General features: G+C 63.0%; 1 protein-coding gene across 3 annotated transcripts; it reads right to left on the bottom strand.

The window, feature by feature from the left end:
* Positions 1–342: 342 nt before the first annotated feature.
* Positions 343–13,987, bottom strand: ARHGEF16 (Rho guanine nucleotide exchange factor 16). Of its 3 annotated transcripts, none has more exons than XM_058674444.1 (15): positions 13,965–13,987; positions 9,017–9,610; positions 7,334–7,379; positions 6,522–6,688; positions 6,187–6,243; positions 5,201–5,361; positions 4,044–4,196; positions 3,292–3,421; positions 2,694–2,768; positions 2,282–2,374; positions 1,864–2,015; positions 1,493–1,678; positions 1,050–1,123; positions 730–831; positions 343–489 (listed from the first exon to the last, which is right to left on the bottom strand). In XM_058674444.1, exons 2-15 carry the CDS (start codon positions 9,590–9,592, stop codon positions 350–352), a joined length of 2,112 nt encoding a protein of 703 aa, XP_058530427.1. In that variant the 5' UTR covers positions 9,593–9,610; positions 13,965–13,987; the 3' UTR covers positions 343–349. The 3 variants fall into 3 exon arrangements, with proteins under 3 accessions (XP_058530427.1, XP_004596153.2, XP_058530434.1); XM_004596096.2 differs by lacking the exon at positions 13,965–13,987 and adding an exon at positions 13,781–13,918; XM_058674451.1 differs by lacking the exon at positions 13,965–13,987 and adding an exon at positions 13,781–13,918 and having other exon boundaries at positions 3,292–3,321; positions 4,076–4,196.
* Positions 13,988–25,776: the final 11,789 nt, after the last annotated feature.

Below are 25,776 nucleotides of genomic sequence, written 5' to 3'. Positions count from 1 at the left end.
ATACATGTGGTCTGCAGAAATGCTTTAATGGCGGCTCTGCCCGGGGCCACCTTCAGTCCAGAATGGGGTGGGGGGCAGGCCGGAGCCCCCCAAGGCCCTGCTTGCCCCTCTCAGGTAGGAGATGGCCCCTGCCCTGTGTCCTCCCCCGGCCACCGTGGTGCCGCTAGCCAGGAGGGCAGGAGCTTGGGAGGGTCTGGGGCAGCCCCTGCTCCTCCGAGGGTCCTTCTGTGAGGCATCAAGAGTCGGGCACAGCTGTGGGAGGGCCCTGGGACCCCCTCATGTCCCCAGGAGCCAGGCCCAGCTGGCCGACGGCCGGGGCAGACGCTGCACGCCTGACGGGCCTGGCCGGCTATACATCCGTCTCCACCCGCAGCCGCTCCATCCGACGCATGTTGCCCGCCACGGCCACACGGCTGGTGATTCTGTGGGCAAACTCCTCGGGGAACCAGCCGGTCTCGCCGTCCCGCAGTCTCTCGCCATAGAGCCAGCCTGAGGCCACACGGGCAGTGGAGGACACAGGTCTGTGGTGTCTCCTGGACCCCACCCCTGTGTCTCAGGAGGGACTCCGGGCTCAGCCCACCCCTGGTACTCAGCCACCTTGGGTGCTGAGCAGGGACCTGCAAGAGCAGGCACCTCCTGCCCTGCTCGGACTCCTGGACCCAGGGCCCCTGGCCTTCCTCCCTGGTGAGCTGCTGCTCGTTCAGCCTCGGGCACCCCGTCCCTGCTCACCGTCCTCCTGCTGCAGAACCAACACCACATCCGCCTGCTGCAGCGTCACCTCGTCTGCCTGCTTGGCGAAGTAGGCTTTGGTGATCTCCGCCTGCGGCAGCTCTGTGGACACCAGCGGCAGTGAGCTCTCAGGTGGACCAGGCTCTGCCTCCCACCTCCCCTTCCTCACAGCCCTGCCTGGGGGAGCCCTGGGTGTCCCGCCACACAGGAGCACCTGCTCTTGGGGCCTGGTACTGGCAGAGGGTGCTCCTGCTCCCTGGGGGTGGGCACAGCCAGCTCAGGCGGGGCTGCCAAGGGGCAGGGCCTGTTGCCTGGCTCACCTCCTTTGTTGGTGGAACCATGCCACTGCCTCTCCTTGTAGGTGAGCGCCGTGATCCACCGTGCCCGGTCACTCCTGGAGGACACACAGTGTGAGAGAGGCCGGGCCAGCCCCCAGCGAGCTGTTCTGTGGCTTCAGACACCCAAGCCCAGGGCGGGGGATGAGAGGGGGCTCTAGGAGGATGTCCGGGCCCGCCACGGTCGCCCTGATCTGAGGGTGACAGGCCTCCCGGACCCATGTCCCAGTCTTGCCACCCTTGTTAGGATGGCAGGGGAGGACACGCTGGACCACCCTTTTCCCGCGCTGAGCCCCCAGCCCCTCACTGTGCCAGCTCCTTCTGCTGCCCTCCCATGCCACCCCACACTCCTGCCTTGGGGTCTCGGCAGTGGGCCGTCCACCCGCCATCCCTCCTGGGAGCCTCCAAGCCCAGGAAAGGCGCCTTACGCGGAGTCCGCGGACAGCAGCAGCTGCTCCTGGCGGCCCTCGCTGTTCTGCAGCAGCAGCAGCTGGAAGGGGTGAGGCACCGAGGAGCCGCGGCCGCCGCCCGGCAGCGAGGCCTCCGAGGGCTCCAGCCTGGTGGCCTGCACGTGCTCCATGTGGGCGTGGTCCTGGACTGCGTAGCTCACCTCGCTGCAGGACACGGGAAGCCGGGGTCACTGCAGCCAGTGCCCCGCCCGCCCTGTGCCCTCCAGCAGTGTGGGCGCCAGCAGCACGCGACAGAGGACACGAACTGCCGTGCCTGCGACCTGGCTGCGCACACAGGAGCCGCACGGATGCCCACGTGGGCAGGGCGGTGTGTCCAGTCCCCAGCCCACCTCTTCTTCTTGGTGATCAGCAGGACATCATTGAAGACGAACAGGTAGAGTGAGGGCCGGCTGGCGAGCTTCCTCAGGAGCCCAGCCTCCTCCACCACCGAGAGCTCTCCTCGCTTCAGCAGCCAGCGTGAGCGCGAGGTGAGTGGCAGGGACTGGGAGACAGAGCGGGCAGCGCTGCTGTGGGCACTGCCAGGAACTCGCGGCCCACCTGCCACCCCTGGCTGGAATGAAGCAGGTGTGAGGCCTGACTGCCCAGGGCAGGGTCGGTGGTCCAGGGCAGCCCTGTGAGGCCCCTGCTGGCGGCTGCACCCCCACAGGAGGGACTGAGGCCCAGCCCCAGGCCTGCCGGGGGCGACACCCCAGGGCCAGGAAGGCTGACCGGTGCAGGAAGAGCAACGTGGACGGGTGGGGCGCTTACCTTCACCTTCCCGAAGTCGAGCTGCTGCTGCAGCATGAACAGCTGCTCTGTGCGCTCCATTGCGTGTGCCTCCTCGTTGCACTGCTTCACCAGCTGCGGGGTGGGCGCTGTGGTGGGCAGGCTGTGCCCCACCTGCCCGTGAGCCCCCCGGCTACCTGCCTGTGCTGGGCTTGTACCTGCCTTCCTTCTCCCCAGCCAACCCAGTGCTGAGGGACTAAGCCCCGCCTCTTCTGCCAGGCCCCGCCCCAGCCAGCCCCTGCCCTGCCAGGCCCCGCCTCCTCTGCCAGGCCCCGCCTCTTCTGCCAGGCCCCGCCCCCAGCCAGCCCCGCCTCCTCTGCCAGGCCCCGCCTCCTCTGCCAGATCCCGCCCCCACCCAGCTGTGCCCCGCCCTCTCTGCCAGGCCCCGCCTCACCTTGCTGATGGCCTTCAGGGCCCGGCTGGCCGCCTTGTACCTCTCCGGGTGGCCCTCCGTCTTGAGGCACAGCGTCTGCAGAGACCCCGGAGGTGAGATTTCCTGGGAGTGCGGCCTGCACGGACTGCCCCAGGAACTCCACATGGAATGTGGGGCTGCAGGGTAGGGGGAACCGCAGGGCAGAGCCTGGGCCCCCGACCGCCCTCCTGCCCCTTGGCGCCTGCCCTGCTCAGGTCCGAGGGACTGGAGCTGGCCCCCACCCGCCTTGGCCATCACCATGGAGCTGGCGTCCCTACCCCACCTCCCCAGGGCCCAGTGCCTGCGAGGCTGGGCTTGTGCGTGACTGCTGTGTGCACACAAGCCCGTGTGTCGATGTGTGCAGGTCTGTAACAAGCACACCTGTGTGCAGGGAATACATGTCCCATGCCCGTGCGTGTGCACACGTGTCTGCGTGTGACCTGTGCCTGCTAGGACTGGGCACAGCTGTCACAGGTGCAGCAAGCACGTGTGGGGCAGGGCTGGGTGTGGGGGCTCCAACATCCCCAAGGGGTCCCTGTGGCCGGTGGCCCACCCTGGCCTGCGCACGGCCACCACTCACGTCCGTCAGGAGCGGCAGCCGGGTCACCCTCTGCATGGGGAGGATGAGGAAGGAGATCATGGGCAGGCCCCCGCACGCCGGCCGCCGCTCGATGGCCTGCAGGACCTCGCGGAAGGCGGCATTGCTGCTTCTGCAGAAGGACCAGGCTGTGGCTCGGGGCGGAATCCTGGAGGCCTCGCCCCGCCCCCGTGGGCACAGGCCCCGCCCCTGCGAACAGACCGTGCCCTCCCATCCAGGCCCCGCCCCATGGAGGCAAAGCCCCGCTCTCCCAGCCTAACCCCACCCCTGTGGACACAGTCCCTGTCCCTGCAGCCTCGTTCGGTCCCTGTGGAGACCAGGCCCCGCCCTCCCAGCCCCGCCCCTGTGGACACAGGCCCCGCCCCGTGCAACCAGGTCCCCCCCCATGGAGACCAGGCCCTGCCCTCCTACCCTAGCCCCGCCCCATGGCCACAGACCTAGCCCTCCCAGCCTAGGCCCGCCCCGTGGCCACAGGCCCCACCCTCCTGCCCTAGTCCCGCCCCGTGGCCACAGGCCCCGCCCTCCTGCCCTAGCCCCGCCCCGTGGCCACAGGCCCCGCCCCCCAGCCTAGGCCCGCCCCGTGGCCACAGGCCCCACTCTCCTGCCCTAGCCCCGCCCCATGGCCACAGGCCCCGCCCTCCCAGCCCCACCCCATGGCCACAGGCCCCACCCTCCTGCCCTAGCCCGTCCCTGCAGACACAGACCCCCGCCCTCCGGCCCCGCCCCGCACACACGTGAGCCGCTGCAGCGCCCTCTGCTGGTACACCTCGTTGGTGCAGTAGGCCACGTAGGGGTGGAAGTGGCGCTCGGCGTGTTCCTCCAGGATGTCGCTGATGTCCTCCACCAACACCTGCTCCTTGTGTCGCCGCTCCAGGTCCTCGAAGAACCTGCGCAGGCGGGAATGGTGGGGCTGGGGTCCACCCCCACAGTCGTGGTGGCAGGGGGCAGCAGCTGCTGCCAGGCAGGGCCTCGGGGGGCAGCATGGCCTAGACGAGGCCTGGACGGAGCAGCTGTCCCCGTTGGAAGCAACTGGAAGCTCCCGCTCCTCCTGCCGGCAGCTGTCCGGGGCACGGGCTCAAACAGGACACTCAGGAGTCCAGTCCCCGGCTCAGGGGACAGTCCCCTCCCGAGGCACGGGCAGCTCCCTGTGTGAGGAGCCCTGGCTCTAGCTGGGGGCTGGGTGGGCGTCCCCTGATGCCCTCCACCTGCATGAGAGCCACGTGGGCCGCCCCGGGGCAGCCACAGCAGCCAGTCCGCCAGGCCCAGTGGGCTGCTTCTGGCCCCCAGCTGCAGGGCTGACCCAGCGCCATGTCCCCAGGGGGCTCGGAGGCTGCAGCCGCCGCTAGGGCCCAGCGCGGGAGGCAGACCGGTGCCCCCGCCTGCCCCACCCCCAATCAGACTGCCACAGGAAGTCCTCAGTCCTGGGAGATGGACCGTCCCCATGCTGCCTCTGACCCCTGCTTGGCCTGTCCTTCTCAGGGCACTCCATGAGGCGTGGGCTGCCTCTGCCTTCCAGGCCCTGGCAGTGACCCCAGGAGCGCCCCAAGAACCTGCGATGAGGCTCGGGAAAAGATGGCGCAGGGCTGAGCCTGCACGGGGGCACACCCAGCCTGCACCTCCGGGGGGGCAGGCGTCACACAGGCCCGCAGTACACCCAGCCCCGCCTCCGCCACAAGCCCTGTAATGGAAGAGCCTCCACTGGCCACAGGACACCTGGGTGCAACAGGACCTGGGACTGCAACTCGAGGCGCCCTCGGGCATCGGGGGCAGGCGCAGTGAGCAGGGCAGGGTTGTGCCCCGTGGCAGGTGCTCCTGGACCCATCCCCAGCCGCGAGCTCCGCCCATCCCTGAGGCCTGCAGGCAGCGGGGTGTGGGGCGGGGCAGGGCCCACCTGCGGCTGGCCGCCAGCACGTCCTGGATGTTGGAGAAGAGGTGGTGATGGTCTGTGTGGGTCATGGTGGCCCGCAGCTCCGACGAGTGCAGGAACTCGGCCACCAAGATGCCGAGGCTGTGCAGGTAGGAGAACTCGGAGGTGAGGATCTCAAAGATGGCCTGTGGAGATGGGGCCGGGAGTGGGCACGGGGGCCGGGGGGCCGGGAGTGGGCACAGGATGGGGGCCGGGAGTGGGCACGGGGGCCGGGAGTGGGCACAGGATGGGGGCCGGGAATGGGCACAGGATGGGGGCCGGGAGTGGGCATGGGGGCCGGGAGTGGGCACAGGATGGGGGCCGGGAGTGGGCACGGGGGCCGGGGGGCCGGGAGTGGGCCGGGGAGCCGGGAGTGGGCACGGGGGCCGGGGGGCTGGGAGTGGGCACGGGGGCTGGGAGGCTGGGCAGGGGTACAGAAGCTGGGAGTGGGCACAGGATGGGAGGCTGGGAGTGGGCACGGGTGCCGGGGGGCTGCGCAGGGGTACAGAAGCTGGGAGTGGGCACAGGATGGGGGCTGGGAGTAGGCACAGGATGGGGGCTGGGTGTGGGTGCAAGATACAGGAGTAGGGTACTGGGCTGGGTGTGGGTATGGAGGCCGGAGGCTGGGCAGGGGCACAGAGGCTGGGAGTGGGCACTGGACAGGGGTATGGGAGCTGAGCGTCGGGGCTGGGCACAGGTGCAGGGGGCTAAGCACAGGGGCCGGGGGCGCACGGAACAGGTGTGATGCAGGTGGGCTCTGGGAACCCCCAGATGGCCTGGTGGGATGTGAGCTGGGCACCCCTGGTCTGTGCGGGGACTTGGCTCCCCCAGAGGTGTGCATGATGGGGCAGGGATGCCCAACCCCTTCCAGGAGTCAGGAGTGGCAGCCCTCCTCCCACGCACACGGCCTGGCCGTGGGCGGTCAGCACGGCTCCATCCCAGCCCCACCCCATGTCCCGCTGCCCCCTTACCTCCTGCCTCTTGCGTTCCTCAGGGCTCAGCTTGTCCAGGATTCCCAGCTCCAGTACCTGGAGCCCAGGGTGTGTGTCAGAGCAGGTGCTTGCCTGGCAGTGGGGCCCAGGGCACTGCTGTAGCTCCCTGGTGGACCAGCTGCAGCGCGGGGCATGGACGCCTAGAGGATGGGGGCCCAGCCACACCACCCTGCCAGCTCCTCTCTGCCCATCACCCACATGACCGCAGGGGACGCCGCTGGTTCCCAGTGGCCACCTGGGCACAGGTAGAGCCTTCCGGGGAGGCTGCCCTGGCTGTCCTGCACCCCCCCGGCTCCCGTGTCGCCCAACCCCACCTCCGGGAGCTGGCTCCATGTGAGCTGGGCGGGCCGGTAGCTCTTAACCACAATGTTGTCCCCCCTGCGGGCCTCCTCTGGGCTGGGGGGCACCTCCAGCATGTCCTCGTCTGACTCCTGGCTCGTGTTGAGGCCCCGCTCCCGGATCTCCTGGTAGAAGCGAGGGTCTGGGAAGGGAAGATAGCCTCCTGAGGACCTGGCCTTGGAGGAAGCAGAGCCCCCCGGGACCCCCAAGGACAGTGGGCAGGACAGGCCTGAGTCAGGGGTGCGCTGGCGGCTAGGTGTGGGGTGCGGCACCTCTGCATGGGCATAGCTAGGCCCTGCCTGCTGTGGAGGGGGGCGGCGCACAGCAACACCTCTAACCTGCCCCAAGGCTCGGTGAAATCATGGCCACCCTCCTGGAGGAGGATTCCACAGAAGAGCTCAGAACCCAACCTACCATGGCCACTCAGGGCTGGCAGGGAGGAAGGGCCCTGCTGGCCAAGTCACTGGTCCTTCCCGCCCCCGAGCACTCCAGCCCAGACAAGCTGGCACCTCCCCTCACTCCACGCACTGCCAGCCCCACCAGGGCCGTGGCCAGCAGGAGTGCCCATAACAGCTAGGGCCAGTGGCCTCTGACCTGGCCCCGATCCCATCAGCAGGGCAGGCCCAGCATCACTGAGGGGACCGGGTCCCAAGGGAACTTTCTGGACTTCTCCCATCAGAGCTGCAGAGAGGCCACTGGGACCTGGGTGCCCAGAAGGCTCCGGCAGAAAACCATGCCCTCAGCACCCCCAGGGCAGGCCCCCCTCGACCCTGCCCCAAGTACTCACCGTCCTTGAAGGAGCCCTTGGTCACTCGTTTCCGCCCCAGCGTCCTCTAGAGGGACAAGAATAGCACCCGTCAGCGAGGGGCAGGACGGTCCACAGCAACGCAGAGGGTCCCAGTGTGCATGTACATGTGTGTGTGCGTGTATGTGTGGCAGGTATACACAATGTGTATGTGTGCATGTATGCATGGGAGGTATACAGAGAGTGTTCAATAATGTCACTCCCACAGGGGCCAGGACGGGGGCTCAGAGCAGGTGGGACAGGTGACTGAGGGTGAGGCAGGTCCAGGAGGGCTGCCTGGAGCTGGAGAAGACTGAGCCAGTGACCAGTGCTGGCACCCGGGCAGCTGTGGCCGGGAAAGGCCCAGTGGGTGGGGGGCGCTGGGGCTGCACGCGGAGCCCCGGTGGCAGCAGCAAGAGCAGGGTCAGGCTGGCTGGTGGCCAGCCCCTGGCAGGGACCCAGGGCACAGACGGGCTGGTGCGACCTGGGCTCTCTGCACAGCCACAGCTGAGCTGGCACTGGGGACACAGTGAGCTGGACCCAGCACTGGCAGCTGGACCCAGCATACTCCATGCCCCCAACCTCCTGGGGTGGCCTGCAGCTCCCAGCAGCCCTCGCCGCATGCCAGTCCCTTGGGAGGGCCACTGTGGCCTCCACGTGTCACCCACACTGACCAGTGAGGAAGCCAGCACCCCGGCACTTGCCGTGGGTCACACGGCAGCCACCACCCCCAGCTGAGGTCCCTGCATCCCAGCCTGGACCAGGAAAGGGAGGGTGATGATGCCTGGATACTGGGCAGAACTTCCAGCACCTGGCCTTCCAGCGTGGTGGCTGCCCGCAGCAGGTGCCCAGCCTCCGGGGACAGTGACTCAGAGGGCGAGGGACATGGTCCAGGAGGCTGCACCAGCCTGCAGTGACCCTGGGCCCTGGGGGAGGGTGTGGCACTCGCTGCAGCCAGCCTGGAGCCAGGGCCAGCAGGCAGGGCAGTGGCGGGCACACATGTGCGTGTGTGTGGAGGGAATGTGGAGATGCCTCTCAGGCTAGGGGGACGGGGCAGCCGCACGTGGGCATCCACAGTGAGGGGGAGCAGGGAGTGAGTGAGCGAGCAGAGCCAGCCCTGTGGCTGGGCCCGTCGCAGGCAGCTGGCCGCCCCGTCACTCTGCGCCCTCCACTGGCGGGGAGCAGGGCTGACCCGGTCTGCCTCCGTGGTCCAGCCTAGAAAGTGGGTTAATCGGACCCGGCGGCGTGGCCTAGCGGCTTAAGTCCTCGCCTTGAATGCTCCGGGATCCCATATGGGCGCCGGTTCTAATCCCGGCAGCTCCACTTCCCATCCGCTCCCTGCTTGTGGCCTGGGAAAGCAGTTGAGGACGGCCCAAGGATTTGGGACCCTGCACCCGCGTGGGAGACCTGGAAGAGGTTCCTGGCTCCTGGCTTCGGATCGGCGCGCATCGGCCCGTTGCAGCTCACTTGGGGAGTGAATCATCAGATGGAAGATCTTCCTCTCTGTCTCTCCTCCTCTCTGTATATCTGACTTTGTAATAAAAATAAATCTTTAAAAAACAAAAGAAAGTGGGTTAATCACAACCACAGAATCAACCAGTCTGCACACAGTAGGTGCTCACTAAACAGAAGCTGCCATGAGGCAGAAGATAGGGTGACAGGGGGTCCTCCCCACAGGCTTCCTACCTTGTTCTTGGCCGGGCAGCGGGCAGGCGGCTGGCTGGGCTCCTCGGCCAGGGCCTGGAGCTTGGGGCTGAGCTGGGTGAGGTTCCCCTTGCTGCCCGGGGTGGCCAGGTCCATCATGGCCGCGCGGTATGACTGGTTCCTCAGGTTCCGCCTGAGCAGCCCCCCGGGGCCCATGTCCATGCCCATGTCATCCTGGGAGAAGCTGGGGGCAGCCTGGAGCCGGGGCTCACGCCGGGCGGCCTCCTTGCTGAGCACGGCCGCCCCGAAGCTCTGGTGCCGGGCGGGGGACTTGGCCTTGATGGTCATAGCCAGGCTGCGTGGGATCAGTTGCTGCGTGCCCATCTTGAGTGCCGCGGGACTCTGTGTGCTCAGGACCACGGGCGGCGGCTCCTCGTGCCTGCCCAGGGGCGCCAGGGCATCGGGCTGGAAGGCCGCGTTGGTCCTGGAGCGCAGGGAACCGCGGACCACGGGGAGCGCAAACACCGGGTCCCCGTTGGCGTCGAGCCGCAGCTCCGAGTGGAAACGCTGCTCTAGAATTTTCTCTTCCAGGGAGCCATCCGAATGCCTGTGGGCCATGCCGGGTGGCGCCAGGTCCTGGAACAAGGGCAGGGCAGGCTCAGGAGGGGACCTTGCGCAGTGCCTACCTTGGCCCTGGCTGGACTCTGGCACAACTCCCAGTAGCTGGCACCAGGAGGGGCTGCAGGTGGCAGGCACGGGCAGGACACGGGGGCCTTCCTGCAGTCACTGCCCCCATAGGGTCTCTGTGGCCAAGGTGCGGTCAGGGCGTGACTAGGCCCTGGCTGTACTCCCTCCACTCACCCCTACAACCTGCAGGACAACCGCTACCAGGCAGCCTCTCATCTGGGACCCGACAGTCTGCTCAAATGCAACAAAGCATGTCTAGGTGCAAGTTAGTGTTAAAATCCACATATATCTGTCATAACACACACATCCCTTGAGTATCAGAGAGCATAGCGGGAAGTGGAGCAGCTGGCACTCAAACTCGTGCCCACACGTGCCATGCCACAACACTGGCCCCCTTTGTTTCTAAGGTTCTGTATATGCGTACATTTCAAGACTTTTTTTTTTTTTTTTCCACCAGAACAATCTCTTCATCTCTTTTCCAGGGACTTTGTGAAATGTCCCTGTAGTCCTCAACTTTCCCCCTCAGAACACAAGGTGGGAGTGAGTCCCGGGAGTGTAGCTGGGCTGCACTGTCCACCCTGTCCTTTCCCTGTGGCTCTGGGGTGCCACCAGACACCCCCTCGCATCCCAGCGGGAGGTGGGGAGTCCTAGCCAGCAATGCCTGGGACTGGAGGGGGCGCCCAGTCCAAGCCCCCTGGGGAGGTTCTGGGCCTCTGCCAGGGGCAGCCAGGCCTGCCGCCAGAACAGCTGCAAGGCCCCAGGGCGCGGAGTGCAGAAGCCACCAGGAGGAGCAGCCCTGAGCCCAGCTGCCCCCACGTCCACATCCAAGGGCGCATTCTTGAGCACATTCCTGAGCCTTGTCCTCGCCAGCCTCCCCTGAACGGGTGGCCGACCCGAGTCCATGCCAGCCTCCCAGAGCAGGTGCCCGACCCGAGTCCATGCCAGCCTCCCAGAGCAGGTGCCCGACCCGAGTCCATGCCAGCCTCCCAGAGCAGGTGCCCGACCTGAGTCCCTCTATGCCAACCTGCTGCTACACCATCTACCCAGCCACCCAGCTGGCCAGCCTGCTGAACACTCTGGGACATCTCGGTGGCGCCTACAGCATCAGCCAGGTTCCTCCCCCGGGGTGGGGTCACTGAGGGGCCCACACGGGTCCTGTGCTGTGGCTCCCGCTGTTATTGACAACCCCAGCGGACAGTCCCTTCCCAGCAGAGGCCGAAGTCCACTGAGCCAGAAGGAAGAAGCCGTGGGAGTGGAACCTGCCAGGCAAGCCAGCCCAGCTGGGGTTCTCAGACACACCCCCAGCCTGGGGCATCTCCGCTGGGTTCCAGGCAGAGGGGGAGCTGGGACCCCGCCCCACGTGGAGACGGCTGGTGGGGGGGTCACAGCACCAGGTGGCGTTCCCACGCTGCCCCTTGCCCGCAGGCCCCTGCCAGATCCTCCTGCTGGCTGTCTCTAAGTGAGGCACAGGGGGCTGCTCCCCATACCCCGTCTGCTCTGCACCCCACCATATCCCCATATTTGGCTGAGTTTGTGCCGTGTTGCGTCTGGCTCCTCCCCCTCTGCCACCTGTGACGTGAGGCCAGGTGGGCCAGGACCTGACTGGGCCTTGCCAGCTCCTCCTCCTCTCCCCTGCCTGGGCAGCCTGGTTTGTGTGGCTGGGGACAGGTTTCCCTCTGCCTGCCTCCCTGCTCTCCTGGGGGGCGGAGCGTCGCAGGATCTCAGTGGAGCTGCTGCTGGGGGAGGGGCTGTCCATCTGCTAAACACAGCTTCTCCCAGCAGGGAAGCCGGAAACCCACAGGACTGTGCGGCCCCTTTCGGCTGGCCCGGCTCCAGGGCCTCAGCTGCAGCAACCAAAGGCCTGGCTCCTCCTCCAGGGCTCCCCGGGACACTGGACTCGGCCTGGGGTCCTGAAGCCAGGACAAGGGCAGGCTGCTCTCCAGGAAATGCTGGCCAACAGTGTCACTCCTCCCTCTGGTGTCCCCCTCTGGTGTGCCCTCTGTGGGTGGGTCACTTCCCATTCACAAGTGGAGAGCGAATGTCCAGTGCTGACCCCTATGCCACCCTGGGGTCTCCTCCATAGACCCTGAGGTCCCAGGCGCCCATGAAGTACAGAGTTTCTGCTTGGAGCACCGGGAACCCAGCACTCCCCCGCTGTGGTCACTCAGGTTGGGCTGGGAAGCACTCCATTTGCCCTGGGGGCTGCAGCACCCGCATCCCGGCTGCTCCACTTCCAATCCACTCCCTGCTCCCATCTAGGAAAGCTGCAGAAGGAAGACAGCCACACGCTTGGCTCCCCCTGGGAGCCCAGGAAGAGGCTCCTGTCTCCTGGCGTTGGCCTGGTCCAGCCCTGGCTGGTGCAACCTTTTGGGGCACGAGCCAGCAGCTGGGAACTCTCTCTGTAACACTGCCTCTCAATAAGTAAATCAATTAGCATATTTCAAATCTCCCCAAGGGTCCCCATGTGCTTCCAGGAGCAGCGGGGGGGCGCAGGAACAAACCCCCACATGAACTCACCCCCACGTCACCCTGCCCAGCCTCTGCCCCTCTGCCTCTCACAGCTGACCTGCGCAGGGCAGGGGGCTCGGTGCCACACCTCTGTCCCCATTCTCTTTGCAACAGGTCGGGTTCTCCAGCAGGGCTCGGCTTCCCCGGCACCTGCCGGGCCAGCCCACAATACACCCTTGTGCTCTGGTAATTCTGTCTGGCCAAGCCAGGGGCCGGGGACAGGAGCTGCCCTGGGAAAGCACGCAGTGTGGTGAGGGGCCCCAGGGAATGCTGGGCTTCGGCCAGAGACAATGGCCATCAGCAGTCCCAGCATCTTGTGGGCTGAGGTCCAGGATGCGACTCAACACCCACAGGGTATGGGAGGCCCCCACAAGAAGAAAAGGGAGGCAGCCAGAGCAGTGCGCCCAGCCCTGGACGCTGCCTGGCTCAGCTGGCAGCCCACGGCCACGGCCTGTCCCTGAACCGGACGGGCTCAAGTCAGGCCAGGGCTCTCCCAGGGGAATACGGGGTGGGACAGCAGAGCCGTGACTCTGAGGTGCCTGGGCAGGTGACGGGTCCCGCTGTGCAGCGGGCACGCACACAGCACCCTCCGGACACCCTCCTCCTCCCAGCTGAGCAACCCGGGCCAGGAGCTGTGCCCTGACCCTGAACGCCACCCCAAGTCACTGGAGACAGAGATGCCACCAGGCCACGGTCACCTGAGCACAGCGGCCAGGAGCTGTCCCGAAACCGAAAGTCCCAGACCAAGGCCGCAACACCAGCCCCGCGGGGACCCTGGGCTCCCCCAGACCTCCGTGCCTGCTCCCAGGGCTGTGGGTGAGGAACAGCTGCTGTGGGCAGGGGTCCCGGGGCCAGACCCCCGGAGCAAGGGCAGGGGCCCCACTGGACTCTCTCATTGCTGGGGGCCCCTGAGACCCCTCCCCTCCCACCAGGCCTGGGGTCTCCTGAGCAGCGACCTCTGGGGACCACAGCGACGTCAGAGCAGGGACTGTGTACCCAGAGCAGAAGCTGGGCAGTCACTAGCCCTCCGAGCCGCCCAGCCACCACGCCCACCGGGTCAACAGGGAAACTGAAGACACCGTAATGCCCAGGCAGCAGGTCCCTCAGGTGTGGCAGTGTGGGGGACCCTCTGCTGGCCGGTGCCTGGTTCGCCCCGACAACATAGGGGAGACCCCGGCCCGGCCTGGGGGCCTCGGGGCATTTCCCCATGGCCACCTGCACGCTGCCACGGGCAGTGCCTCCAGCTCTCTCCCCTGCCCGCCCAACAGGGGCAGGGCCCAGGGCCCCGCTGGCCCTGCCGTCCCTGAAGGACACCTGCTTGCATTTCCCGGCTGCAGACCACAGGCTCGCCGCGGAGCCGGGCTCCAGCCAGGAAGCGGGACCCGGAGCTTTCGGAGAGCGACCAGGGCACGAGGCGCGGGGGGCGCAGCCCAGAGCTCCGGACGCTCGCCCCGGTCCCGCCGCCCGGAGGGTGTCCCGGCTCCGGGCCCGGACGTGCGCCTCGCCCGCCGCCGCAATCACCTCGGACTCGGGGCGCGGCTGGCGCGAAGCCGGGGTGCACCTTGCGCCATGGTGACCTCCCACCCCGGCCCAGCCGGGCCGCCGGCTCACCTGCGCCCTGGGCGGAGGAACGGAGCGACTGCGCGGGGCCAGCCTGGGCGGCACCGGTCCCGGGGCGCGGCTCCTCCCCACTTCCTGTGCGGCCCGCGGCGGGGGAGGGCGCTCCGGGCCCGGCCAGGTGGGTCCCCGCCCGGCTCCGGAGCCCAGGGTCCGGCCCCCGCACCTGCCGCCTCACCTGGTCGCTGGGTCCACGTGACCGCCCGGCGGACGCGCGCCTCGGTATTCCGATTCCGGTCCTCAGCCGAGCCTGACTTCCTTCAGGCCTCACCGCAGCCTCCTCCTCCGGGAAGCCTTCCAGAGGAGCTCCGCCCCAGAGGAGCTGATGTTTGCTGCGGAAGGGCCCACCTTCCCTCCTCCTTGGAGCTACAACCCATGCCCGGGGCGGGGGGACGGGGGAGAGGGTGTGGACTCACCCTGGCCTTTGCTGCTGCTGTGCACTGGGAGCAGGTGTGTGTGTGTGTGTGAGCCCGGCAGGCACACAAGTACAGTGCTGGTCTGGGTGGAGTCCCTGGGGAGGGCCTGCTGCGAGTCAGGTGTGAGCGCTGGACTGGGGTCGGGTGCACCGGGCTCCTGTGATTGGCGGATGAGAGGCAGAGGGGGCTGGGGCCGGGGTGCACGGGACTCCTGTGGGGCTGGGACTGGGCTCTCAAGGGTTGGGTGCTGAGGGCTGCCCTGTGCGTGGGTCTGGTCTCCATCCTCGGAGCAGTGGACGCCTCTCAGGGCCAGGCCAGGAGGCAGGGGCATGGGCCTGGGGCCAAGTGGACACTACCCCACCTGGCTGCCCACGTCCTGGGTGGAGATACCCCTCCAGGGCTGGGCTGCTATGGTGGCCCAGGCCCTGCGGGCGTTGGTGGATCTTTTTGTTTCTAAGTTCTGTGACCTAGGAGAGCCCCCAGCTTGCCACATGCCCATGGGAGCTGTCGGGGCCGCCTGCCAAGCCATGGCCTGCTGCCTCTGGGTGGGGCATTGGCAGGACGTGGGGTCAGAGCGCCCAGCCGGGGCTGCAATGCAGCGTTCTGATGTGGCATGGGGGGTCCGGCCAGAGCCTCACCTCTTCCTGTTCTTGTGGAGCCCTGGGGTGGGAACTGTCCCCCAGGTGTGGCAGTCAGAGCAGACCAGAGGTCAGGGCAGAGGGGCCTCCCCTCTCCTGGCTGTGTCCGTCCCTCTATGTGCCTGGTGGGACACGGGTGTGAGCCCAGCCGTGCCAGCCGCCTTCTGGCCTGTCTTCCCCAGTCTCTGTCCTGGCACAGCTGTTGCCCACGAGTGTTGGCTCCCAGGCTTGGTGCAGTGGGCAGTGACTGGCCGCGGAGCACCTGCTGCCCTCGGCCCAGCACCTGTGCTTGTGGCGGAGCGTCCCTGGGAACCTGCTCCGTGCTCCTTGGTCCCTGGTTCTCGGCTGCAGGGTTTGGGACAGCGCTACTTGTACTGGCACCTGTGGGCACAGGCTGGCCAGGGCCGGGTCCAGCGGGGCTGTTCAGAGACTGGACACGGGCGGCCCAAGCTGGTGGATGCGGCTGCCAGGCAGCTCCTGCGAAAGGTAGGCGGCGGCTGCCCCCCTGAGATCACTAGGGGTACTGCACCCAGGAAGAGCAGCTTTCCTGGGGACCGCAGGTGTGATGGGTGTGTTGGTCAGGCAGGGGACACTAGACTTTGCCCCAGCCCACTCCAGTCCAGGGGGCCCTGGGGCCCGTGTCTCCGGCCACCTGAACCCTGTGAGGCTGCGGCTGGCAGGACACGCAGGGACTGGGGAAGGCTGGTGTGGGTGTCAGTGTGGGGACCCTGCAGGGTCCTGTGCTGACTATCGGCTCCCCAGGTACTGCTGGGAGGTGTTACGCCCCGTGGGAGGCCCTGAGGTCCCTGGGGTGCACCCAGGAGGGGCCGTCCTCACTATGCGTCCTGACTCACCAGGCAGCCTTCCTCTGCTCGTCCCCACCTTGCACCCCGGGGCCCTCACCAGGACCCAAGCCTGCACCCCAGCTCTCGGCACAGGCTGCCTCCTTGTCTGGGACACACCTGGACACCGTCAGAAGTAGTGCAGCCCAGGTCCAGAAGGCGGACGCCAGTGCTGCTCCCTGCTGGTGGCCTGGGAAGACGGCGGAGGCCTGCCTGACTGCTTTGACGCATGCACCCACCTGGGAGACCCTGATGAAGCTCTGGCCTGGCCTGTCTCAGGACTTTGTGGCCATTTGGGGTGTGAACCAGCAGATGGAAGACTCTGTAACTCGACCTGTTGAATACATAAAAATGAATCTTTAGGGCCCAGCAGCATGGCCTAGCGGCTTAAGTCCTTGCCTTGAACGCCCCGGGATCCCTTATGGGCGCCGGTTGTAATCCCGGCAGCTCCACTTCCCATCCAGCTCCCTGCTTGTGGCCTGGGAAAGCAGTTGAGGACAGCCCAATGCATTGGGACACTGCACCCGCGTGGGAGACCCGGAGGAGGTTCCAGGTTCCAGGTTCCTGGCTTCGGATCGGTGTGCATCGGCCCGTTGCGGCTCACTTGGGGAGTGAATCATCGGACGGAAGATCTTCCTCTCTGTCTCTCCTCCTCTGTGCATATCTGGCTGTAATAAAATGAATAAATCTTTAAAAAAAAATAAATCTTTATGTTCAGGTGGTACAGACACCAAAGTACTGGATGGACGAAAGAGGCAGGGCCTCCTCTGGGTGCCTGCTGCGTGCTCCCAACCTGTGTATGCTGTCCTGTGCTCACTGCACCACCCTGCTCCCACCTGTGCTCCCACCTGTACTCCCACCTGTACTCCCACCTGTGCTCCCACCTGTGCGCCCACCTGTGCTCCCACCTGTGCTCCCACCTGTGCTCCCACCCGTGCTCCCACCCCTGCTCCCACCTGTGCTCTCGCGCCGTACTCCCACCTGTGTTCCCACCTGTGCTCCCACCCCGTGCTCCCACCTGTGCTCCCACCCCGTGCTCCCACCTGTGCTCCCACCTGTGCGCCCACCTGTGCTCCCACCTGTGCTCCCACCCGTGCTCCCACCCCTGCTCCCACCCGTGTGCCCACCTGTGCTCCCACCCGTGCTCCCACCTGTGCTCCCACCCGATGCTCCCACCTGTGTTCCCACCTGTGCTCCCACCCCGTTCTCCCACCTGTGCTCCCACCCCGTGCTCCCACCTGTGCTCCCACCTGTGCTCTCACGCCGTGCTCCGACGAGGTTAGAGGCCCCAGCGAGCTTAGAGATCCCTCGTCAGTGGGCAGTGGCCGTCCTGTGCTCTCGAACCAGGCTCAGTAGTCTGTGGAGGCCATGGTGATGGTTAGCCCGGCCCCAGCACCTGATCCTGCTTCTTTGGCTCACGGGATTCACACTGACCCTTAGGAGGAGTTGCTCAGTTCTATATGACCGGTCACTGGTGAGTTTTTGCCCGTAAGCGGGCTCACCCTCTGTTCTGATCTGATTCTGTTCTGGGAGTACTCATAATGGGACTTGTAACAAAGGCTGGACGCGGCTTAACTTCTTTTTTTTTTTTTAAAGATTTATTTTATTTTCATTACAAAGTCAGATATACTGAGAGGAGGAGAGACAGAGAGGAAGTGGAGCTGCCGGGATTAGAACCAGCAGCCATATGGGATCAAGGCGAGGACCTTAGCCACTAGGCCACGCTGCCGAGCCCGCGGCTTAACTTCTGAGTCCGGACCGTACAAGACGTTGTATGGGCCATCTGGTTTGGGAGTTCCAGTTTTTGGAGTTCTCAACATCTGGTTTCTGGATTGTGTGGCAATGCGTCTGTCTTGTCTGTCTCTTTGTTAAGTATATGTGCATTTTGTGGAAGAAAAGGTTTTGTTTTGCAATAACAGCACCTAGCCTTGGAGCTCTTTGAAACCAAAAGTAGGAATAAACTTGTAATCTCAAAATTTTTAGCATGTGGGCTGTCCGTGTTTGCAGATTGGGGAGTGTTAAACCTTTTGATCGCTGCGAATTAGGTTTTGGAGTTTTCTGTAACAGAATTATGTATGTTTCCTGGGTCATCTTCGTACAGTTAGTAAGTATAAATTTGGCAAAGGTCAAAGACTCAGTGGTTACCCGGGAATAGAAAGTTGGGGAAATCCAGAAAATTTGAGGAATAAATTTTACCGATATGCTAATATCTGAACTGATTGAAGTCTGATTTGAAATCTGTTTGTAAAAAGGTTCTGTGGAATGTTAACATGTAGGTGTGGAAACAATTTATGGGTTCTGTAGAAAGGTCGTGGGAACTATGTATCCTACGTGAAAGGTAGTAACATGAAATAGTCAAGTTGTAACTGGGAAGAGCTGCGACTGAAAGTGTAACGGTTGCTTTGGGGTGTATACTTCTGGTGTGCACGAGGCACAGTTAAGGCCCGGATGCTGGGCTTGTAAATTAGTGTCGGGGGCTCAGTTATGATGTTGGCCCCTTCGGGTATGGAATGATGCTATGTGACCTGTGACAAGGGCATGGGTTTGGAAAGCAAGGCATGGAATTATGAACTGGAAAAAGTTTGCAGAAATTTCAATCTCTAGAGGTTTATGTTAACTGTGAAAGGATTAAGAGTGAAGACTTAATTCAATAACTGGCATCTGAGAGGTGGGCCTGGAAGCTACTTCTATAAGCATTTGGGTTCTGTCAGTCAGGTTAGGTTCACTCTGTCAGCTTCCCTCCTGCACACATGCTCAGCCTCTGCCAGCTTCCTCCAGGTGCCAGGCTACTGGGGTATCCATCATAAACTGTGCCCCTCCAGAGTGTAAGGTAAAATAAAAGCCTGGGACTTGTTCTGATTGTACAGGGCTATAAGCGTGGAAATCTGATCTGTAATCTGACCAAATGCGTAGATACTTTTGTGATGATTGGGAATCTTATTCTGAGTGAATGTTTTTAAGGTCTCTTGGCATATTTGAATGATTTGGTTCCTGTGACTTTGGGATATCCAGATGGGCCCCTGGAATTCTCAAAGTGAAAAAATAAAAGTCAGAAAACCGTCTGTAAAGGCAATAACTAATTTGGCTGTTTGGATTGTGTGCAAAGTATTGCCAAGGTATGAAGTTATGCCTTATTATTCTGTGACACAAATGTTCTTAAAGGTTGGAAAGTATAATAGTCCTGTTGTTATCAGTCACTGTGGCTATTTTGTTAGAGACTTTGCAGAGACTTCTACTGTCACTGGCCTTCCACCCCGGGCTCCCACCTGTGCTCCCACCTGTGCTCCCACCTGTGCTCCCACCTGTGATCCCACCTGTGCTCCCACCTGTACTCCCACCTGTGCTCCCACCCTGTGCTCCCACCTGTGATCCCACCCCATGCTCCCACCTGTGCTCCCACCTGTACTCCCACCTGTGCTCCCACCCCGTGCTCCCACCTGTGCTCCCACCTGTACTCCCACCCCGTGCTCCCACCCAGTGCTCCCACCTGTGCTCTCGCGCCGTACTCCCACCTGTGCTCCCACCTGTGATCCCACCTGTGCTCCCACCCCGTGCTCCCACTTGTTTTCTGTCGTTCAGTTGGTTCCTGGCTTCCTACGAGCAGGCAGGATCACCGACATCCCCTTCCCCCGTGCCTGCTGTCACACACCTGCCCATGGGACCCTGGCAGTCACACTACTCTGGTGGGCGACACTAGGCTCCGTGCTCGCTGCCCCACACTCCCTGCTGGCCCTATGGGCTGCCTGCCTCTGGGAAGCTCCCGTTATGGCGGCCCAGCCCACAGCCTTGGCAGCACTATGCCCGGTCACCTAGGCCCCCGACCTGCGTGGCGGATGTCGGTCCCTGTGCTCACTGTTGCTCGTCTCCATCGAAGGCTCCAGGTGGGAAGAGAAGTCGCACCCCACGTGAACAATGCTGGAGGTCCCACAGAGCAGTTGGCACTTTCCAGTGGTGGAGGGTCCTGGCGGCTCCTCACTCAACCCCAAGCTACAGCCCTCTGGTGCTCAGGCCCGACTGGGCAGTGCCCAGAGCCTGCTCCCCTCCCTTCCTGTGGGGGAGTACAGGAATGTGGGGGGGGAGTGGAGGGGTGCGGCTGCCTCCTTTTTTCTCCTGGACCGGGTGTCTGTCCCTGCCCATCCCGCAGGCAGCTGGGAGAGGCACCCTTGACCTTGGCTCAGCCAGTGGGTATGAGCAATACTGAGGACAGAGACCCCTTTGTGCCAGAGAGAGGGAGCCCCAGGGCCCAGTGGGGCTGGCAGATGGGCAAGGGGCTGGGGTCTGGGCAGGGCCCAGCTGCTTCTGGCACACTGTGGGTGGGGGTGGGGTTGCTGAGCGAGATTAGGCTCAGAGAGCAAATGTTACTCAGCTGTACCCCAGAACCATCGGGGGGTCTCTCCCTCCTGTTAGGCACCTGCTGTGTGCCAGGCCTCATGCAGGATCCCTGCAGGAGCTCTGGACTTTGCTTGCCACCATTCCCTTGTGATGGGACGAGGCAGGTGTTGCCTGGCTGGGCTAAGTGGCTGAGACACAGCTGGAGCCCGGATCTGTGTGACCCCAGGACTCCTGGTGATGTCTAGGGGCTGTCCAGGAATGTGGCTCCCGGGGTCCCTGAGATCCCACACAGGAAGGCCACCAGAGCCTTGGGTGGAGACAAGCGACAGCTAGACCCGCGGTGGCTGGCCCAGCAACCCTGGAGCCATGGGCTCCTCTGGACGGGACCCAGCAGAGCTGGCAGAGAAGTCCCCAAAGGGAGTTGGCTGCCTGCGGGCCTCCTACAGGGCATGCCGGAGAGAGGCCAGGACCGTCCTTCCTTGGACAGCACCAGATGTGGGGGCGGCGCAGACGCACCTGCTGAATACTGAGGGGAGCTGAACCAGGAGGGAGAGAACCTGCGGAGGAGGCGCCCCTCGGCGGTCACCCTGCCCCAGCAGCCGTGGGCAGTGTAATCTAATAGAAATGTTGAAGAGGGCAGGGCGTACAGAGAACTGAGACTGGTGTGACCGGCTGATTGGACGCCAGAGAATGAAGGAGCCGTGAGCCGGAGCTGGCAGTGCGAGCTGTTCTGTGGTGGCTGTGAAGAGCGAGGGCAGGAGCCCTGCCGGCCGAGGGATGGCCCACGCGACACGGGCCCTGCGGACGGGGGACGGCCCAAGCACGTGACTCCGGAGCACCAAGCGGTGGGACTCTGTTTCCTGGGCTCCGTGGAGGAGCAATGGGTGAGGCTAAGGTGCCAAGCACCGCGCCAGCATCCCATGTCAGGATACAGTGCAATTCCTGTCTGCTCCCCTTCCCATCCAGCTCCCTGCCTGTGGCCTGAGAAAGTAGTGGAGGGCGGCCCAAAGCCTTGGGGCCCTGCATGGGCATGGGGGACCGGGAAGAAGCTCCTGGCTTTAGACTCCTGGCTCTGAGCATTGTAGCCATCTGGGAAGTGAACCAGCGGACAGATCCCTGTGTCTTTGTCATTATGTTTTTTAAATAAATCAATCTTAATCTTCCTCTCTGTAGAGAAATAATGGCTGAGAAATTTTGCAAAGTGGGGAAACCCACAGCTAACCAAGGCAGTCTCCACATGGAGCTGTCCTCTAGTCCCCGCAGAGGGACAGGGTGAGGGACAGCCAGGGTGAGCCATCGCAGTGTCACGGAGACCGGTATGTCTGGGCGTTACCTGCACCGTGAGCCACCAGGCTGCCAAGCGCTGGAGAAAGGCAGAGGAACCCCCACCCCAGGAGTGGCCAGGGCCTGCCTTGGGGTGGAGAGCAAGCAAGGCAAGAAGCCCCCAGGGAGTGGGAGCCTTGCAGGGGGCAGGGAGCCATATGGCTTCCTGCAGGGTGTTCCCATGGGCTCAAGGTGTGAGACGGGCAGCCAGGGCTTGCAGGCCGAGAGAGTAGAATGCTTGACCCAAGTGGGGAGAGCCACGAAGGGCAAGGCTGTGCCCGCTGCACCTGTGCCCAGCCACCCGGAGGGCAGGCCCTGACCCCGGGGTGTTCACCAGGAAACACTGTGAGGGGCAAGGCTGTGCCCGCTGCACCTGTGTCCAGCCACCCGGAGGGCAGGCCTTGACCCTGGGGTTTTCACTAGGGAATTGCTGGACTGTGTGGGGTGGAGGAGTGGAGTGCCCACCGAGCCCTGTGGCTTTCTAGGAAAGGACATCATGGCATTCTCAGACAAGCATGTGCTGCTGTGTGCACACACTCCACCTCCCCTCGCGGGATCCACGACACACCCACTGCCCAGCTCCTGCTGCGCTACCCTGGGATGGGCAGCTGGAAGGCCACTGTGGGCACAGGCCCAGGCCTTACACCTGCACACACAGCAGCCCAGACATGTGCCTGCCCTGCTCGAGTGTGTGGCCACAACCGTGAAAGCTGGGGTACTTGCCAGCCGTGCCGGGAGCTGTGCCGAATGCGGGCAGAGGAAGCCTGCAAGGCCGTGGGGCGTGCTAAAAGCCGACTCCTGCTGCTGCCTGGCTGGTTGCGTGTCCAGAACAAAGGCAAGTGAAAGCGTGCGTGGAGAGCGGACGTCTGCCTCACAGGTCTGGGTTCACCTCTTGGCTCTGGCGCCCACTGGATGCCCTGGGGGACAGGGGCAGGTGGCAGCTCAGGTCAAAGTGCTCCTGTCCGCAATCCTAACAACCTCTTAACGGGAGGTCATACACATAGAGCAGGGCAGACCCCAGAGTGAAGCAGGAGGACAGGAGGAGGGTTGTATCCCAACCCTGAAGACTCCCAGATCCTCACCAAGGACTATCAGTACGAGCACCGAGGACTACATCCCTACTGCCAAGGAGACCACGGGGAAATGGAGTGCCTTCGGAGGCCAAGAACTCTGAGGTCACCCACCCCCATTTGGATCTACAATGTGGGATGGAAGAAGCCCAAATCCTGCCTTGCAGGATCCAAGGGCATCGGAACGACAACCAGGAGCCCTGAGCGGTCCGCAGAAACAGAAGAACAGTAAACTTCCTTCAGGACTAGGGAGAGGAGCTTTCTCTGGTCCTTGCCTGCTTCCAACTTTGGGTCCCCACCCCCTCTCGTAATGATCATCAGGAGCGCTCCAGAAACCCCTCAAAACAAACAAATAAATAAACAAACAAACAAAAATAGATAGAGAACAACAAGGAAAGCTTAGAAACAGACAGGAAACGGTCAGCGGGGATGCACTTATAACTCACAGGGTGGGACACAAAGATTACTCACTCCTCACTGGGGTATGGAAGATTTCTCTGCACACCCCTCCTATAACTGTTCACCTGAACTGTTGACATATGTCTTGTTATAGAGTTAGACCACCCAAAACACCGCCAGGTTCAGAGAAACCATGCTTCAATGCTATAAACTGCTAAATACTAAAATTAAGATAGACAAGAGACAGTTGAATAGCAATTTATAGCTATTTTGAGGTGTATAGAACAGGATTGAATATAAACCAAAATTTAAATGTCTATGAAGAAGTCACAGGTTGTGGTTGAGAACCTGCATTTTCCTATTAACATATTGGTTAATCAATACCATGTCAATTAATGCCATAATGTTGTAATTGGTTGTAAATATTATGTTGGGGTTTTTAATTGGGATGATACTCTGCCAGCTCTACCTTCAGACCAGAGATGGTCTCACCAAGAAACCATTGAACTTACCAGGACAATAAGATGCTGGACTGTATGCTTGGTAAATACCTCCAATGAAAGAATCTCTACTGAATTTGAACTGTGGAAATGCAACAAGGTGGAGCAATCCACTGTGGGGGGAAGGGTTGGGGAGGGGTGGGGGGAGTCCCAGTGCATATAAAAATGTGCCGCATATTGCAATGTAATTAATAAAAAATAAATTATTAAAAAAAAAGTGCTCCTGTCACCTGCTGGGAGACCTGCCTTGTGCTGTAGCCACTGTGGGAGCCGTCTGCCTCCTGCTGGCAAAAAGGCAAGTGAGGGCCCAGTGCAGGAGCCTGGTGGCTAAAGTCCTCGCCTTGTGTGTGCTGGGAGCTCTACAGGCACTGGTTTGTGTCCCGGCTGCCCCACTTCCCATCCAGCTCCCTGCTTGTGGCCTGGGAAAGCAATCAAGGATGACCCAAAGCCTTGGGACCCTGCACCCGTGTGGGAGACCCGGGAGAGGCTCCTGGCTCCTGGGTTCGAATTGGCTCAGGTCTGGCCGTGGCGGTCACTTGCGGGGGTGAATCAGCAGATGGGGGATCTTCCTCTCTGTCTCTCCTTCTCTCTGTGTATCTGACTTTCAAAAAACAGAAAGGAAAAGAAAAGAAAATCTTAAAATAAAAGTAATCAAGCAAAGCCACAAGCCATAGTCTTTTTCTTTAAAAAAAAAAATAGTGGGGTGCATTGACCCTGGAGGCTGGCACCCCACATCCAGGAGCCTGTCCGGGTCCCTGCTCCAGCCCCGACTCTAGCTTCCTGCCGACGTGGGAGCTGGGAGGCAGCCGCATGACCTGAGTGCTCAGGCCCCAGCCACCTGGCAGAGGAGAGACAGAGAGGAAGATCTTCCATCCGATGATTCACTTTCCAAGTGACCGCTATGGCTGGTGCTGCACCGATCTGAAGCCAGGAGCCAGGAGCTCTTCTGGGTCTCCCATGCAGGTGCAGGGTCTCAAGGCTTTGGGCCGTCCTCCATTGTTTTTCCAGGCCACAGGCAGGGAGCTGGATGGGAAACAGGGCTGCCGGGATTAGAACCAGTGCCTATATGGGATCCCAGCACATCCAAGGCGAGGACTTTAGCTGTTAGGCCACGGCGCAGGGCCCCCGGCTTGAATTCTTACACATATAAAGATTCATTCGTTTGAAAGGCAGAATTACAGAGAGAGTTCCTCCATCTGGTGGTTCACTCCCTAGATGGCGGCAATGGCTGGAGATGGGCTGGTCTCAAACCAGGAGCCAGGAGCTTTTTCTTGGTCTCCCACGTGGGTGCGGGGTCCCGGGAACTTGGTCATCCTCACTGCGTTCCCAGGCGTGTGCAGGGAGCCCAACCCGAAGTGGAGCTATCGGGCGGGCGCTGACGATGGTGCCGGCGCAGCAGCTGGTGTCCCTGGGTTGAAGTCTTAGCTCCTAGTTTCAATCCTCCTGTCCCCATGCCCCATGGCAGGCACGTGGGGAGTGGGGGTGGAATGCACGCTCCGCCTCCCTGCTCTGTCGCTTTCTCCTCTTCTCTCTCCAATCTCTCTGGCTTCCTCTCTCACCCCCACTCCTCCCTTCGTCTCTCTCACCTTCCCTTTCTCTCCCTCCCTCGCTCAGGGTCCCACATGCTCACTGGCCCTGGCTGTTTCACATTCCTGCCCCTCATCCCTGATCTGGAATCATCCTGAATTCTGGAAGATTCTTGCTGTCCTAGCTGTGAGGTTAAGGGCTCTTGAAACAGCTTGTCTGCGAGCCAGCAGTACATTGGCCCGCCACCAATGGCGGGTTCTAGAAAGCTCTTTGCGCAGAAGATGCCTGCTACCCACATCCCCGCCCAGCCAGCCCAGTGCGAGGAACCGGCCCAGGAAGACAAAGTTGGCTTGTCTGGGATGTTGTGTCCTGCAGTGTCTTCCCTCTGGTGCTGACAACGGGGCCATTGTCCATCCGTGGACTTTCCTCCACCCTCCAGGGCTGCGAGGCCGCTGGGCAGGTCCTCACTTGCCGCCTGCCACTCAAGATTGCTTTGACTGCACTGGGTGGGGGACCCTGGAGCTTGGGAGGACCCGGGCTCAGCTGCACACTGAGTTTGCGACTGCCATTGTCCCATCACAGCTGCCCGGCATCCCTGCATCTGAACTGGGGTTTATGTCCCGGAAGCCAGGGGAGGGCCCCTCTGCTCCCAGCAGCACCCCTCTCTGGGGCCGGGTGCTCATGCCTGTCTCTGGCAGTGCCCCTGTCTGGGCCTGTGCCCATTGCTGGCAGCACCCCTCTCTGGGGCTGGGATCCCTGTGCCCGCCTCTGGCAATGCCCTTACCTAGGGCCTTAGATGGCTACATGCTTGTCCCTGGCAGCACCCCTGTCTCCCAGGATGTGTCCTCAGAGCTGGCCTGGCCCCTCGGAAAGCTCCGGCTTCCGGTATACTCACTCACTCAGCAGCCTGCTCTTGGGTGGGCTTTGAGCAGGCGCAGGCTGC

Source organism: Ochotona princeps, chromosome 2 (genome assembly GCF_030435755.1).
Source record: "Ochotona princeps isolate mOchPri1 chromosome 2, mOchPri1.hap1, whole genome shotgun sequence".
Classification (NCBI taxonomy): domain Eukaryota; kingdom Metazoa; phylum Chordata; class Mammalia; order Lagomorpha; family Ochotonidae; genus Ochotona; species Ochotona princeps.
The sequence above is the reverse complement of the archived record's forward strand: the minus strand, read 5'-3'. Positions and strand labels throughout refer to the sequence as shown.